The following is a 15,112-nucleotide window of genomic DNA, read 5'->3' on the forward strand; positions in this document are numbered from 1 at the left end:
AAGCCACACTGTTTCCATGTCACCTGCTCTTGGGCATTGTGAGAATCTCTACTGCTTCGTAATGCCTCCAAGTCCTCAGGACAAAAGCACCATGTGCAGCTACGATGGGGCTGGTGGCACCAAACCGCTGCAATGTCATTTCTTGGCTTTTTCAACCTCAAAACCTGCCAGAGCAAGGACCTTATCTCCAGAGCCTAAGGAAAAGACACAAAATTAAAAGGTTATTTCAAGGCATTTATAGTCCCAGGTAAGGAGCAGGCCATACCACATAGACACAGAACAGAAATCAGATGCATTAACCCCGACAAAGCCAGCTGCCATCTGGATCTCCTACCCCCCCATAACCACTCCGGCCACATGAGTGGCTTCCTGGTGACGAATCCTAACTCAGTTCTAGGTTTGAAGGCAAATATGTAAAATCCTCATTTACAGTTATAATTACATGTTGCTGAAAGGTATCTGAACACAGTTAGCTGCAAAGCTGGGGATACTGGGGCTAATAAGCTAGTGCTCGGGGGTTAAGAGCACTTGCTAGAGGGCCCACGTCTGGTTCCCAGTGTACACACCAGTTCACAACCGTAACTCCAGTGGCAGGGGACCCAACGCACTCTAGTGGACTGCCAAGGCACGATATGCATGTAACCAAAACACTCATACATATAAATTTTTAAAATAAATAATTCTTTAAAAAAGGAAAAACAGCTGGGAATGTTGGTGAGTGCCTACAGTCGTAGCTACATGACAGCTGAGGCAGGAGGATGACTTCAGCTGAGAGGTGAAGGCCAGCCTAGACAACATAGTAAAGGAGCATCTCAAGAAAAGGGAAGGGGAAGCTGGGCAGTGGTGGAGCACGCCTTCAACCCAAGCACTTGGGAGGCAAAGGCAGGAGAATCTCTGTGAGTTTGAGGCCAGCCTGGTCTACAGAGTGACTTCCAGGACTTAACAGTATAACTACAGAGAAACCCTGGCTCGAAAAACAAAAACAAACAATTTATTTCATGTGGATGTGCACCATGTGCATGCCTGGTGCCTATAGCCAGAAGAGGCCACCAGAGCCCCTACAACCAGAGCTACAGACGGTTGTGAGTTATCATGTGGGTGCCGAGCATTCAATCCAGGCCCCCTGGAAGAGCAGCCAGTACTCTGAACCATCTTTCCAGCAGCATGTAATTTTTTGAAAACTCATCTGCTTTATTTTATTTTATTAGAGTACTGGGGCTAAGTGTGTGGTACATGCTCACGGTCCTGCACTTGGGAAGTAAAGACAGAGAGATGCTGAGTTCGAGGCCAGATGAGGGTCCCTGGTAAGAGCCTGCATAGAAAAGGACGAAAGGAAAGGCTAGAAAGTGAGAGGCTAGAAAGTCAGGTCTGTGGTTAAGAATGACTAATGTGCTGTCTGAGGAGATGAACTGGATCCTAGCGCCCACATCAGAAGGCTCACAAACATCTTCAACTCTAGGTTCCAGGATCTAAGACTCCATTCTGTGGGTATCTGCATGACCGTGTGTATACACACCACACACGCATACATAAAAAAGAAATATCTTAACTGTAAAATATAGCTAAAGGATTTCTGAGGAAAATAGTTCTGGGCTAGAAATAGCTCAACGGTTAGGAGTGCTGGCTGCTCTTCCAGAGGATCCCCCGTTCAGTTCCCAGTACCCACATGGGTAGCTCACAACCACCTGCTCACTCAAGGTCCAGGGGACCCAGGGTTTTCATCTGGCCTCTTTGGACACCTGCACTCATATGCACGAACACATGCATATACAGAGACACATAAAGAAAATTAAATATAAATAAATATAAATATAAAGTGACAGTAATTCTGTCACTTTAAACTCGAAGAAAGGTCATTATGTTGTCTCAAGCACAAGGTGCTGGGTTTGATCACCCTTCCCTCCCCTCCCCCACACGGTATCCCTCCCTTAGAGACCCGTCTACTCCTGGGAGTTCTTTTACTTTCCTTACTAAATCTATGTTTACTCTAAAAGACAGAAAGATGGTCAGAAGAAAAGGAGTAAAATCAAGCAAGAGGAGCAGAGGAGAGGGGAGGGGAAAAGATGGGAAGGGAGGAGAAACGAAAAGGGAACTCACCTAGGTCTGTGGAGACTTTCTCAAACTGACTGAGCGCAGCACCTGCATTGGCTGACAGGAAGGCCTCATCATCGTCGGTCAGCTGCACAGGTGAGACAAAGTGCAGTGGGTAAGAGCAAGGGTTAGAGCAAGTCCTGGGGCCACAGTGAGGAAGGCTTAGGGGCTGGGGCGGGCCTGGCAGTTAAAAGCACTCACTGCTCCTGCACTGGAGCCTGGTGCATTCCCAGCACCCACATGCAGGCTCACAACCAACCAAAACTCTAGTTCCAGGGGATCCAATACTGTCTGCTGACATCCTTGGACACCAGGGACACACGCACATAGCGTACACACATACAAGCAGACAAAACATTCACACATCTAAAATAAACCTAAAATCATTTTTCTTAGTTTCTTAGTCTCCAGACCACATCGCAGGGCAACACATTCTGCAACAGGCACAACACGAATGTTCTACAGCTGATCACACTGCGTGCCAGGACCTTTTCTCCAAGCTTCCTGAGAGCGGTGAGAATCTCCACCTTCTGCTGCGTGTACAGGTCTCTTTCCAGCTTCCCCACCATCAGATCTCTGTCCATCTAAAAGGGCAAAGGCAAGGCGTGTGCACATGAGCAAAAGGCAGTCTGTGTAGAAAACCCAGCTTTTCAGTGCTGCTTCTTGTTTTGTTTTGTTTTTGGTTTGTCAAGACAGGGTTTCTCTAACAGCCCTGGCTGTCCTGAACTCACTCTACTCTGTAGACCAGACTGGCCTCGAACTCACAGAGATCCGCCTGCCTCTATCTCCCGAGTGCTGGGATTAAAGGTGTGTGCCACCACCGCCCAGCCAGTCCTACTTCTTTTTTTTTTTTTTTTTTTTTTTGGTTTTTCGAGACAGGGTTTCTCTGTGACTTTGGAGCCTGTCCTGGAACTAGCTCTTGTAGACCAGGCTGGTCTCGAACTCACAGAGATCCGCCTGCCTCTGCCTCCCGAGTGCTGGGATTAAAGGCGTGCGCCACCACTGCCCGGCTCAGTCCTACTTCTTAAAACAAAAACAAAACTACTTGGTTAATATAAAAAACTATAGAAATAATCTGAAATGTCATGACAGAAGTGCCATCAGGTTAAGTTTTTGAAATTAAAAAAAAAATTACCTTCATTGTTTATCTCTGTGTGTGTATGCATGTGTGTGTGCATGTGCGTGCGTGTATGTACTTGTTTGTGTGTGCATGTGTGTGAGTGTGCATGCCTGGGCCTTTGTGTGAAGTCAGAGGACAAGTTGTGGCAGGTGATTCTCTCCTTCTACCATGTGGGTCTGGAGATGGGAATCAAATCAGGTCAGGCTGTCAGGCTTGGTGGCAAGTGCTCTTACCCACTGAGCCATCTTGCTGGCCTACAACAGTTTTTATTCTCCATTTTTGCTTTTTAACTCACTCTGTAGTTCAGGATGACTTCAAAACATGTGGGTAACCCTCCTGCCTCAGACTCCTAAATGCTAAGGCCACAGGCATAAGCTACATCAGACCAGTTTTAATAGATTTAAAGATTATTATTACTGAGTGTGAGTGCATGTGTGTAGGGGTGTGTGCTTCCCATGTGCTCATGTGGAGCTCAGAGGACAGCTGTGGGTCTGTCCCCGCCTTCTACCTTGATATGGGCTCCAAGGATCCACCACACACTAAGCCACCTTGCTGGCTCTGAATTGGAATCCACAGCATAAACGCTGCTTAGCTGTGGACACTACCGTGACTCACAGCTTCCACTGTTTCCTAAACACTTTTATTTTTATGGGGGCAAGAATTTTTTCTTTACCTTTTCTTTTTAAATTTTGTTATAGTGTGAGCAGGCATACCACCACAGCATGCATAGAGGTCAGAGGACATGGAAGTGATTCTCTCATTCTACATTCCCATGGGTTCCAGGGATTGAACTCAGGTCTTCAGGTTGGCAGGGCAAGTGCCTTGACCCACTCAGCTGTTTCACCAGCCATCCATCCTGGTTATTTGAGAGACTGGCCTTGAACTTAAAGCAATCTCCTTGTAACAGCCTCTCAAGTGTCAGGATTACAGGTGTGAAAACAATCTTAAAATGTGTTTCATCTTGCCGGGCGGCGGTGGCGCATGCCTTTAATCCCAGCACTCAGGAGGCAGAGGCAGGCGGATCTCTGTGAGTTTGAGACCAGCCTGGTCTACAAGAGCTAGTTCCAGGACAGGCTCCAAAGCCACAGAGAAACCCTGTCTCGAAAAACAAAAAAACAAAAAAAAAAAAAAAAAAAATGTGTTTCATCTTTACTCTGTTGGAGATGTAATCCCGTGTCTTCACTGGCTGGGCAAGTACTCCACTACTGAGTACCCGCTTAGCCTACACTTCCCCCCATTCTTATTTATTTATTTAAATTACATTTACTTATTTACTTTTGTTCACAGTGCATGTACAGAGCTCAGAGGACAATTTTCAGGAGGCAGTTCCCCTCCACCACGTGGGCCCAAGCAAACTCAGGTCATCAGGCTTGGTGGCAAGTACCTTTACCAGAAGTGCCACCTCATTGGCCCTTCTTATTCTTGAGACAGGGTCCAATGTGTTATCCAGGCCTGCCCTGCCTCAAATGATCCTCCCTCTGGCTCCCAGGGAGCTGGGACTGCAGCCAGCTTCTAAGTGTCATCAAACCCACATGACAACCACAAGTAGAAACTGTCATAGTCACCTTACAGATAAGAAATGTACAAGGTACAAGGGTGACTGCAACAACTCGCCAAAGGCCGCCTGCCCTGCCCAGGATGCACAGCAGGAACTCAGACCCAACTCACCTCATCTTTTATATATATATAATTTCCTTGTTCTTATTTTGTGTGCATTGGTGTTTTGTCTGTATGTGAGTCTACATGAGGGTATTGGGTACCTTGGTATAGAGTTAGTGAGGGTTGTGAGCGGCCATGTGAGTGCTGGGAATTGAACACTTGTCTTCTGGAAGAGCAGTCAGTGCTCCAGCCCCCAATAATCTCATCTTAATCTATGATTTTCCCCTGTGTGTGTATGTGCTCCTATGTGTATACAAGCGTGTCTGAGTGATGCTAGAGGTCAATTTTAGGGTCTCTCACTGGCAAGAGCCCCAGGGACCCTCTGGTCTCTGTCTCCCCAGTGCCAGGACCACTGTGTGTGCTGCTCACCTGGCATACTTTACCAACTGGGTCATCTCTTCATTCCCTAAAGTTATGCTCTTACTACTCTACTGAATTAGTTGTAGATGGAAATTACCTATTAGTCCGTAATTATATTCAAGTCCATAGACAGATTTCTGGAAGACTTTATAAATAAAAATAAATAAATAAAAAATAAAAAGAAAGAAAAGAAAGAGGCAGTGGAGGCACACATCTTTAATATCAACATTCGGGAGGCAGAGGCAGGCAGATTTCTGAGTTCTAGGCCAACATGGCCTACAGAGTGAGTTCCAGGATAGTCAGGGCTACAGAGCTCCTCTATGCAGCACAGAGACAAAGAAACCCTATCTCAAAAAAAGAGAAAGAAACAAACAAAAGGATACTGGACAAGCAGAAGAAATGGCTCAGTGATTAGGAACTGTGTGCTGCTCTGAGAGGACTCGAGTTCAATTCCCAGCATCCACTTCAGGCTGCTCACAACCTCCTGTAGCTCCAGGGCATTTGATGCTTCTGGCCTCTGAGGGCATCTGCACAAATGTGCACATGTGCACTTACATACATACACAAACATCACTCAAAACAATAGAAATAACCTGGATGATGGTGACGCATGCCTTTAATCCCAGCACTTGGGAGGCAGAGGCAGGTAGATCTCTGTGAGTCTGAGGGCAGCCTGATCTACAAGAGCTAGCTCCAGGACAGGCTCCAAAGCTACAGAGAAACCCTGTCTTGAAAAACCAAAAACAAATTAGAAAGAAATCTGAAGAAGAAAAAAAAGATTAACAGTGCAAACCCAGAAACAATGCTGATCCTGAATTCCAAAGAGGATCTCGAGTTAGGGCCCCAGATATAAAGGACAAAATACTAAAGGTGGAGGCCAAGGGAAGTGGCTGGGGTTGATTTAAATAGCCACATGCTGTTAAAACATTCATTTATTATGAATTATAACTGTCCAAGGTACAAACTGTCAAAGACTTGAGGGCTGTGGCTCTAACACCAACTGAGCAAATTGTAAACAGTAGGCTACTACAATCAGTACAGTCATGGGCTCGGAAGACACACACACAGCAACTGGATCAACGTGAAGAAACTTTACCTCTGCTAACCTTGTCCGAAGTTGACCTGGTTGTTTCTTTGCAAACAATCTGATGACTTCCGGTGTTTTAAAGGCCTGGCTGATAGCCGCCTGAATAGCCTGGAAACAAAGGAACACAAAAACTAACCAAAACATTCTACACAATTACATCTGCGATACTGGACTGATGAGTCTTAATTAATAGGTTTTAGTGCTTGAAGTCAGTTTCAATTTGTGATTTCTGAGCCCATTAGTGGAGCCAAGCAGACACAAAATCCAGAAGCAATCTCGGAAACACAGCACTTTTTCTTTCTTCCTTTCCTTCACTTATTTATGTTTTATTTTGAGATGCTGGGAAATAATCTAGGGTCTTGTACTTGCTGGGCATGTACAGTACCACAGAGCTCGATCCTTGGACTTCGAAGTGCACATTTTCTATCTGATATACGCTCACAAATAAACAAACAACAAGCCATGCACAGAAGACTCGATCGGTCAATTCCTCTTACCAGCTGCATGCCGCTGAGCTCATCTACCAAGGTCATATTTCCCGACATAATCTTCTTTAGGGAGTCACTGAATTCACGCAGCTGCTCCAGAGTTTCCCTTTTAGTTTCTTCATATTCGTCGGTGTCGAGCTCCTCTCTGAAGCACAGTTTACATCAGAGTGCAGAAAACACGTCTAAGTCTGAAAACCTCAGTACTTGATCTAGAGCAAGGCTGAAGGGGAGTACCAGCTGGAGTGGCACATGTCCACAGAATTGAGCTACTGGCATCTTCATTGTCTCTCACTGCGGCTGAACCCGAGGCTAAGAGTGTGTTATCTCCCCTTGCCCCAGGAGGCACGCTTAGGCACAGTACTTTCTCCTTAAGAGACCAGTTGTATAACCTCGGGCAAGGCATGAACAGGGACAAACCTCAGTTTGTCTACACAACTTCAGATCACTATAGTGCCTTCCCTAAGTGTTCATTAAGAAGGAAACGCCTGACGTCTGTAGTAACGGGAAACGGTTGCTGTAAGCATCAGTCTCATCCATGGTGGGAAGCACCTCCTGCACCCACTGGCAAGCAGAGCGGCACACCTGTCAGCTGAGTAAAAGGCTATTTTTATTTACCAAATAAGCTGCTTATTAAATATTTACTACAAGTAACAACAGCTCTACACGCTGAGCTACCATTTACGGGGTACTTACTCTAGGCCAAGCACTACACTGTCTGTTTAATTTTCATATTTACAATATCCTTGTGAGGCTATTTAAAAACTACAATTAATAGCTTGTTTTTTTCTGCTTTATTGAAATGGGGTCTCATACAATCGGGTTGGCCTGAAACTCACAATGCAGCCAAAAAGGACCTTGAGCTTCTGATTCTCCTGCATCCACCTCACAAGTGCTGGGATTATAGGAGTGTACAACCTCCCTCTCTTCTTTGATGCTGGGGGTTGAGTCCAAGCCTCTGGCATATTAGGCGCCCACTCATCTGCAGAGGAACGCCCACAGCCCAGTCATAGTATTTGAGCAATTAAGCCAGGAGTTCATTCTAGACAGAGCTGTTTTAAATACTAAAGACAAAGTAAGCTTTGCTATTTCCAGAAATATTCTAAGTCTTCCACATCCCAGGCTTTATGAGAAGATTACTTCTCCCACAGGCAGAGTGCTGTAGAACACAGAGGAGACCAGAATCACACACGGGTCTGCATCTGTGGAGCTTGAACGCTTTCCACCAGAAACAGAGTAACGACACATAATTATACTATTACCTGCATTCCTCCAGATCTTGTAATTGCTGCATCAGTCTATCCAACTGTTCTTCCAAATTCTGCTTTAATTTGCTTGTCTCTGTCTTTCCTCTGGAAGCCATTTTAATCACTGTAAGAATGATAAACCCACATGAAGTACATTGGATTTGGTTACTTAAAAAGACTGAACATATCAGTACAATTCAAAATTAAGAAAATATAAAATGCTGGGCCGTGGCAGTGGTGGAGCACACCTTTAATCCTAGCACTTGGAAGGCAGAGGCAATGGAACTCTGAGTTCAAGGCCAGCCTGGCCTACTAAGTGATTTCCAGGACAGCCAGTGCCACACCAAAACCAAAACCCAAACCAAATCAAAAAACAAAACTGAAGAGACTATAGTATGTCTAGGATGACAGGTATATGTCAACAGGCCCAGCCTTTTTCTTTTCTTTTTTTGCAGGAGATTGAACCCAGGGTCTCATTCGTGCCTAAGCAAGCACTCTACCATTAAGAAAATCCCCTGCCCAGTAAGTTTTTACTGTTTAACAGAAAAAAAAATCTGTCTCTCTCCTTTTGGGGGAAATGGGAAGAACCAGCATACTAGGTGTGCCCCCTATCGCCAGGCCACATCCCCAAGCCGCAATTCAGTCTCAAGAAGCAAAGTTATTCTGAATAAATTTCAGGGAATACAGAGGCTTTTAAATAAAGCTTTAACCACACGCTACAGATTTATGACAGGAAGATTTAACTCACTGGCACCACCTAGTAATAAAGATAAGAGGTGTATTTTCTTCAAATTTGCAGAAATGGCCCTCCAGTACTGTCACCTGGGGTCATTCATTCATGCTGATCGGGCTTCTCAAATTGCACAGACCGCCAACTTTGGAAGCTCTGAGTGTCATCAGTTTGAGGGAAGCGTAATTGTTCATGAGATTTACAAGGAGGCTCAAACGTCAAACCTCCAAGGGGTGGAGTTGGCTAGACCAAGGCAAACTATTAAGTAGTTTTATTTGCTATGTATGAACTTGGCCTACAGACGTCCAGATAACTTCCCCTTAAGCATAAGTAGCCTGTACTCCTAGGAAGACGCAACAGAGGGCATTTAACTCCTGGACTGTGCCTCCTGTAGCTTTTTCTGAGGTTTCCTCTGATGAGGCCACAGCACCCAGGAAACGCCTTGAGGAAAACTGTCCAACTCAGAAGCACGAAAGGCAAGGGCAGAAAGCACACCTTCTCGGGGCCGGAAGTGAGCAGCGCTCGACCCAGGACCACCGGGGACAGGAATCAGGGAAAGCGGCACCCTCGGCCGCCAACCTCCTCCCCGCGGACGAACTCGCAGCTCCGGTCCGCAGGTCCCGCCGAGGCCGGGTTCCCGCCGGGGCGCGGTGCTCAGCTGCTGTGGCGTGGGGTCCGACGCCTACGAAACGCTCGGCTGATCGGGAACCGGACAACCTCCTTCTACTCTGGCGTTGCCCGCCCGCCTCCGGCCAGCGGATCCCAGGGTTTGGATCCAAGCGCCCCGCCCCTGACGGCCCGGGCCGGGCGGACCACGCCGGAGGAGCGCTTCCGCTGAACGCGCGCAATTCCGGCTGCGTGGAACCAATGAAAGCGCGGCGCGGTGTTCCCTTCGCTAGCTTCCGGGCCGAGGTTGTCTGCTGGAGGACAGGGGCGGTTTGGCCTGCGGGGCCTGGTAAGCACCCCGCACGCGGTCCTAGGATACCCGCCTTTGGGAACGTTAGCCCAGCACCCCTTCTTGTGCCAAGCAAAGGGGAAAGCGCAGTGGCTAGGCCTTTAGAGTCCTTTGTAACGGTCCCTGGAGTCTTCAGAGTCAACTCTTGCCCGTTAGTTCCCCCTCGGAACCAAAAAGTTGGTAAAATGTCCTGTGACCTTGGTGCGGGTCATTTCACACTTTGGGATGTCGTGGGGGTTCCCTTCTCTAGAGGTGTCTTGAGAGCAGGCGCTCGTGCGCTTAGAGGGACGTGGGTGAGAGGCAGTGGGGGGAAAACCGGCGTTGTGAGGTACTTCCCCTCCCCTCCTAAATTCTTTCCAAATGTGGGAAAGATCAGATCCACTTTCCTGACAGCCGTTTGTCAAAGCCTTTGAGAACTAGAAAAATATCTGCCGGATGGACTTTAAACGTTACCCGGGAACTGAGTGCAAAAACTTTGGGGGTGATTCCATCTTTCTGAATAGGTACTATAGTGATCCACAGGGCATTGGGTTTTGTGGTAAACTTCGTTCAAAGGCAGTATTAAAATTTTTATTTCATTCCGTCAGTACGAACTTGAAACTTGAATTATCACAGCGCTCTCCGGGGTGTATTGCAGCTCCTTTGCCTCAGCTGTTTGTCTTTGCTGTTTGTTGCAATGTGGAAACGGTCTTTCTAGCCAGCTATTCAGCCTGCTTTGCGAAAATGCTTCCGAGTCAAGCGTGCGCCTGTTGTGTTGATGCAGCTATTTTTGATTTTCCTTATGAGAATGTGTGCCAGCTTTTTAGGCAAAATGCACCGAAGAGTGTAAGGGAACTTCGTTCTGGTGGTACTAGACTTGAAGTCTGAATTGTGGAAACTTTTCAGCCAGAAGCTCACATTGGGAGGGGAGTGAGAAGAGGAAGAGGGCAACAGTGAGATTCGTGGGGCTGGAGAGAAAACTCAGTTGTAAATTGGCTGCATAAAGCCCTGGGTTTGGTCGCCAGCACCAGGCAAACTGGGAGTAGTGCTACACTCTGAGGTAGAGGCTGGAGGCACCAAAGTAAATTCTAGAACAGCCTAGGAACATGAAACCATGTCTATTTGGGGGTGGGGATGCAGAGGACGACAGGGTTTCACCGTGTAGCAGTCCTGGCTGTCCTGGAACTCACTTTGTAGACTAGGCTGGCTTCAAATTCATAGAACTCTGCCTGTCTTTGCCTCCCAAATGCTGGGATTAAAGGAACCACCGCCATCTGAAATTTTGTCTTAAATAAAATTTAACCAAACAGCAGCAATTAAAAATGAGTGCAATAGTCCATACCTCTAAATTCAGTGTTTGGGATGCTAAGGCCAGATGACCAGGAGTTCCGGGCTAGCCTAGGCTATATGAGACCTTATCATTTAAAAAAAAAAAAGAAAGAAGAAAAGAGACAGATTCAGAGCCAAGCATTGTGGTATATGCCTTTAATCCCAGCAGTCAGGAGGCAGAGGCAAGCAGGTCTCTGTGAGTTCAAGGCCAACCTGGTCTACAGAGTGAATTCTAGGACAGCCTGGGCTGCATAGTGAGGCCCTGACAAGAGGGGGGCCGGGTGCCATTTGACTAGCTCAGGAATGGAGGGTATGTCACCATATGCTTCATTCTGGGTACTGTTCCCAGAACTATGGAGTGACGGGTGGAGAGAAACGGTTCTTTTGAACGTTACACAAGTGGTTTGGATTTTTAATTTTTTTTCTAGTATTATGAATGACAATTCTCAGAAGCTTTTTCTAATGTAAACACAGGAAAGTGGCCTGTTCGGCTTGAGATCACCACTATGCATCTGGGAGTTTTGCCCTTGCAAGAAAACAGGATAAGGAAAAAAGCCCATTCCAGACAGTTCTACCAGGAGATGGAAGAGAGGTTTTTGGGTTTTTCGAGACAGGGTTTCTCTGTAGCTTTGGGGCCTGTCCTGGAACTAGCTCTTGTATACCAGGCTGGCCTCAGACTCACAGAGATCCTCCTGCCTCTGCCTCCCAGTGCTGGGATTAAAGGTGTGCACCACCACCGCCTGGCTACTTCTTTAGTCTCGACGATGATCCTTTCAGGCACTGTGGCTGGCTTTAGTGTGTGCAGTCTTGGGTGTGCAGGGAAGGTCCTGTCTTCTATGTGTTTCTTCTTCTTGATCAGTGACAGTCTGACTGGGCAGTTCTATGCCAAGTCTTTTTCCGTGCCTTTGGGGTCTTGTGTTGGGTTAATGACCTTGAGGCAGGAGACTGAGAGGAAATCAGGAAGGAGGAATGATGTGTTAGGAAAGTCACTGAGGAAGACAGAACTAAAGAAAGCCGCTTCCGAAGTGGGAATTCTACTAGAGAAGCTAAATAAACGTGGGCTTGGCGGGAGTTTAGGGGACTTCAGCCTGGACTTAGTGTGAGAGCTGAGAGAACCAAGTAGGGACATGCTGGGGCAGATGGAACCTGAGTGGTGGGAAGGACCACAATCCAAAGGTTTTTCTGGACACTTGGGCCACCAGTATTATTTATTTATATGATGTTGGGGATTGAACCCAAGCCTAATGTTCTACACCTGATGCTCGTGTTGGGCTTAATTATTTCATTAATATCTGAGGCAGAGTTTTCATGTAGCCCTGCTTGGCCTTGAGCTAGAGATGTAATGACATTGAACTCCTGATTCTCCTGCTTCCACCTCCCAAAGTCACTACCCGTCCTGCTTATGCAGTGCTGGGGGTTGAGCCCAGAGCCTTCTGCATACAAGGCAAGTCCTGTAGATCCCTAGTCCCGGGCCTCTTTTCTGTGTCCACTAACAGATAGCTTGTACCATTGTAAGTCTTGCAATAATGGGTAAGAGCTTCCGTTTTTAGAATTAGCAGTGTTTCTCCAGTGGTCAGGTACTGGGCAGGTTAATCAACCTCTCTAAGCCCCAGCGTCTCCATTTGTAAAGATGGTGGGTTTGGGGATAGTCCCACCTCATTGTGTTGTCAGGTTCCATGAATGCATAGGAGATTTCTGCCTTCTGAGTATTGGGATTAAAGGTGTGCACCACCACGCCTGGCTCTGTGTGATGCTTTCTATTAAGAATCTGTGGTTGCTGGTCAGCTGCGGCCAAACAGCCACAATTAGTAAGAGATCAATGCCATTGATGAGAAATTTGTGCTTCATTGGGACAAAGTGTTTGCTCAGGTAAACATGGAGTTGTAGTCCAGAGGGGTTCAAGACTATACTCAAGCCAGCAGCTGAACGTGGCAATGTCTGAGGGTCTCTGTGAGGTCCTGTTCTTTTTAAGGCATAAAAAGCTATAGGATTGAGCCAGGCAGTGGTAGCACACGACTAGTCCCAGAACTGGGGAGGCAGAGGCAGCTGGATCTCTGTGAGTTCGAGGCTAGCCTATTCTACAGAGTGAGTTCCAGGACAGCCAGGGCTATACACTAAAACTCTGTCTCAAAAAACAAAAAAAGACTTGAACTTTTAAAGAGACTTGGAATTTTAAAAGTATTGGAGATTTTAAAGACAGAATTGTGAAAGTTGGCTGAAGGTTGTATTGTAATATTAACATGAGACTTTGGGGCCACATCGAAAGGTCATGGTTTAATGTGGTGTGTTTGCATATCAAGTAGAAAAGGGGTAAAGGTTCATGATCACCTATAACTGTTAACTGCCACGGCCTAGAGCCATCTGAAAGGAGCAACTTGATTGAAGAATTGCCTAGACCGGATTGGCCTGTGGGTGTGTCTATGGGGGGCTGTCCTGTAGATAGAGGAGGGCACAGTCCCCTAAGCAGCACCGTTCCCTGCCAGGTGGTCCTGTGTGTACAGGAAAGCCAGCTTGGCCTGAGCCACGATTGAGCCAAGCAAGCAGCATTCCTCGGTAATTTCTGCTTCAGGCTTCTACTTGAGTTCGTGCCCCAACTTCCTTCATTGATGTACTGACCTGGAAATAGGAGGCAATAAACTTCCTCCCCGAGCTGCTTTTGGTTAGAGTGTTTGTAACAGCTCAGGAATGAAACTCAGACATGGCTACACAATAATTGGCTGTAATGATGTGAAAGATTGTTGTACTCCACAGTCTCTTTACCCAAAAGTTTCCACAATGTAAAGAGTCAATAAATTGATGCTGTTGAAATGAATGGTCCGAGTCTCTGTGTCCTTGTGAAGCTTCGCTCTGACGTTTCTGAGATAAGTGACTTCCCTTCTTATGTCCCTGCTACTTTCTGCGGCCGTTATCCGCTCAGAGCCTAACTTCCCTGGACAGGAAATGGGTTTCTCAGAAGCCAGTGCCACAATCTCCTTTGGGCGAATTTGTTGGTGATGGCAATCCTGTGATGTCACTTGACCAATTCATTTCCCACTTCCTCAGCGCTCATTCATGTTTAAAAGCAACTTTCTTCCACAGTGGCTGGTCTTGGCATGCTTCTATTGTGGCCATGATTTGCAGTTGACATTTCATGTAGAGTGGCAGCTAAGATAGTCTTGTGAGATGGTGACAGCATTGGCAGTGCTCAGTTGGCCCTGGCGTGTAACTGAGGCAGGAGACCAGCAGGACCCTCGGGCCGGCTTTAGATTGTTGGCTTTGTGTCTGCCTTTGGACAGGTCACTTTAGACAGCCAGATGAGCCCCATGCTAGAGAAAAGCACTGCGGGACAGAGCACAGGGTCTAGTCAAGGTGGAGCAGAACTTGGAGTTGAAAAAAAACATGCCTTCTTAAGGAAGCTTCTTTCGCACTGATAGCACTGATTGCAGACTTAGAGTTGAGAAGAGACACAGAGGGCTTCGTTGACAGCCCTCTCCTCCCACCCTCCCATCTCACCCCCACCCTTGAAAAAGAAGTCTATGCAGGAAGCCATAGAGAACTCTTCAAAGTTGTGAGAAGGTGCTGAAGTGTAGCTCCCAAGCTGCTGGCTTCTGGCGGGGTGGGGGTGGGGAAGGACTCGGATCTCTTTAAGGGGCTGGCCACCAGGATTTTGGCTGTGCCCAGGGAGTATAAGGGAAATGCAAATTAGACTTGGTATTTTTTCTTCCTTTTTTTTTTTTTTGGAGGGGGGTCATAAGGATGGAGGAGCGGGCCTGGGAGGACTGGGAAGTGAGTGTGATGGGGTACATTATGTTAAGTTCACAAATATTCAATAAAAATATTATGTTGGAAAGATTTCTCCAAAAGTTCATACACATGGGGCCACATATATGAAATGCTTGTTGGTCATAGCCCAACAGTATCATCTGTCCCCTCCCCTTCCGTCAAAATCCTTCTCCCCAGCAAGTCCCCTCACTCTCCTTTTGTTCTCCATGGTCCAGAGGCTTTAATTAAGGTGCGTGAAAGGGGGGAAGAGAGGCGGGGGGGAAGAGAGCAACTCACCAGTGGGTACACCAATGAGAATTCTTTCTCTC

At 46.9% G+C, this 15,112-nt stretch overlaps 2 protein-coding genes across 2 annotated transcripts in view; one reads left to right on the forward strand and one right to left on the reverse strand.

The window, feature by feature from the left end:
- On the reverse strand, positions 1-9,598 carry Lzic (leucine zipper and CTNNBIP1 domain containing). Its single transcript, XM_038333063.1, has 7 exons — positions 9,275-9,598; positions 8,065-8,173; positions 6,815-6,950; positions 6,327-6,425; positions 2,580-2,675; positions 2,098-2,179; positions 1-194 (listed from the first exon to the last, which is right to left on the reverse strand). The coding sequence occupies exons 2-7, from the start codon at positions 8,163-8,165 to the stop codon at positions 136-138; spliced, it is 573 nt and encodes a 190-aa protein (XP_038188991.1). The 5' UTR covers positions 8,166-8,173; positions 9,275-9,598; the 3' UTR covers positions 1-135.
- Positions 9,585-15,112, forward strand: part of Nmnat1 (nicotinamide nucleotide adenylyltransferase 1) — a 24,829-nt gene continuing 19,301 nt past the window's right edge. The window contains exon 1 of the mRNA XM_038333062.1: positions 9,585-9,734. Coding sequence (XP_038188990.1) covers positions 9,647-9,734 — 88 coding nt within the window. The 5' untranslated portion in view covers positions 9,585-9,646. The remainder of the gene's footprint in view (positions 9,735-15,112) is intronic.

The sequence above is a fragment of the Arvicola amphibius genome, chromosome 6, assembly GCF_903992535.2.
Source record: "Arvicola amphibius chromosome 6, mArvAmp1.2, whole genome shotgun sequence".
NCBI lineage: Eukaryota > Metazoa > Chordata > Mammalia > Rodentia > Cricetidae > Arvicola > Arvicola amphibius.

Excerpts from the sequence above, each read along its gene's own strand:
- Lzic (XM_038333063.1), bottom strand. The coding sequence starts at position 8,165 with ATGGCTTCCAGAGGAAAGACAGAGACAAGCAAATTAAAGCAGAATTTG. Across the intron at positions 6,951-8,064 it reads CAAGATCTGGAGGAATGCAG|AGAGGAGCTCGACACCGACG; the intron begins GTAATAGTATAA and ends ACTGTGCTTCAG. Across the intron at positions 2,676-6,326 it reads TTCGGACAAGGTTAGCAGAG|ATGGACAGAGATCTGATGGT; the intron begins GTAAAGTTTCTT and ends TTGCCCTTTTAG.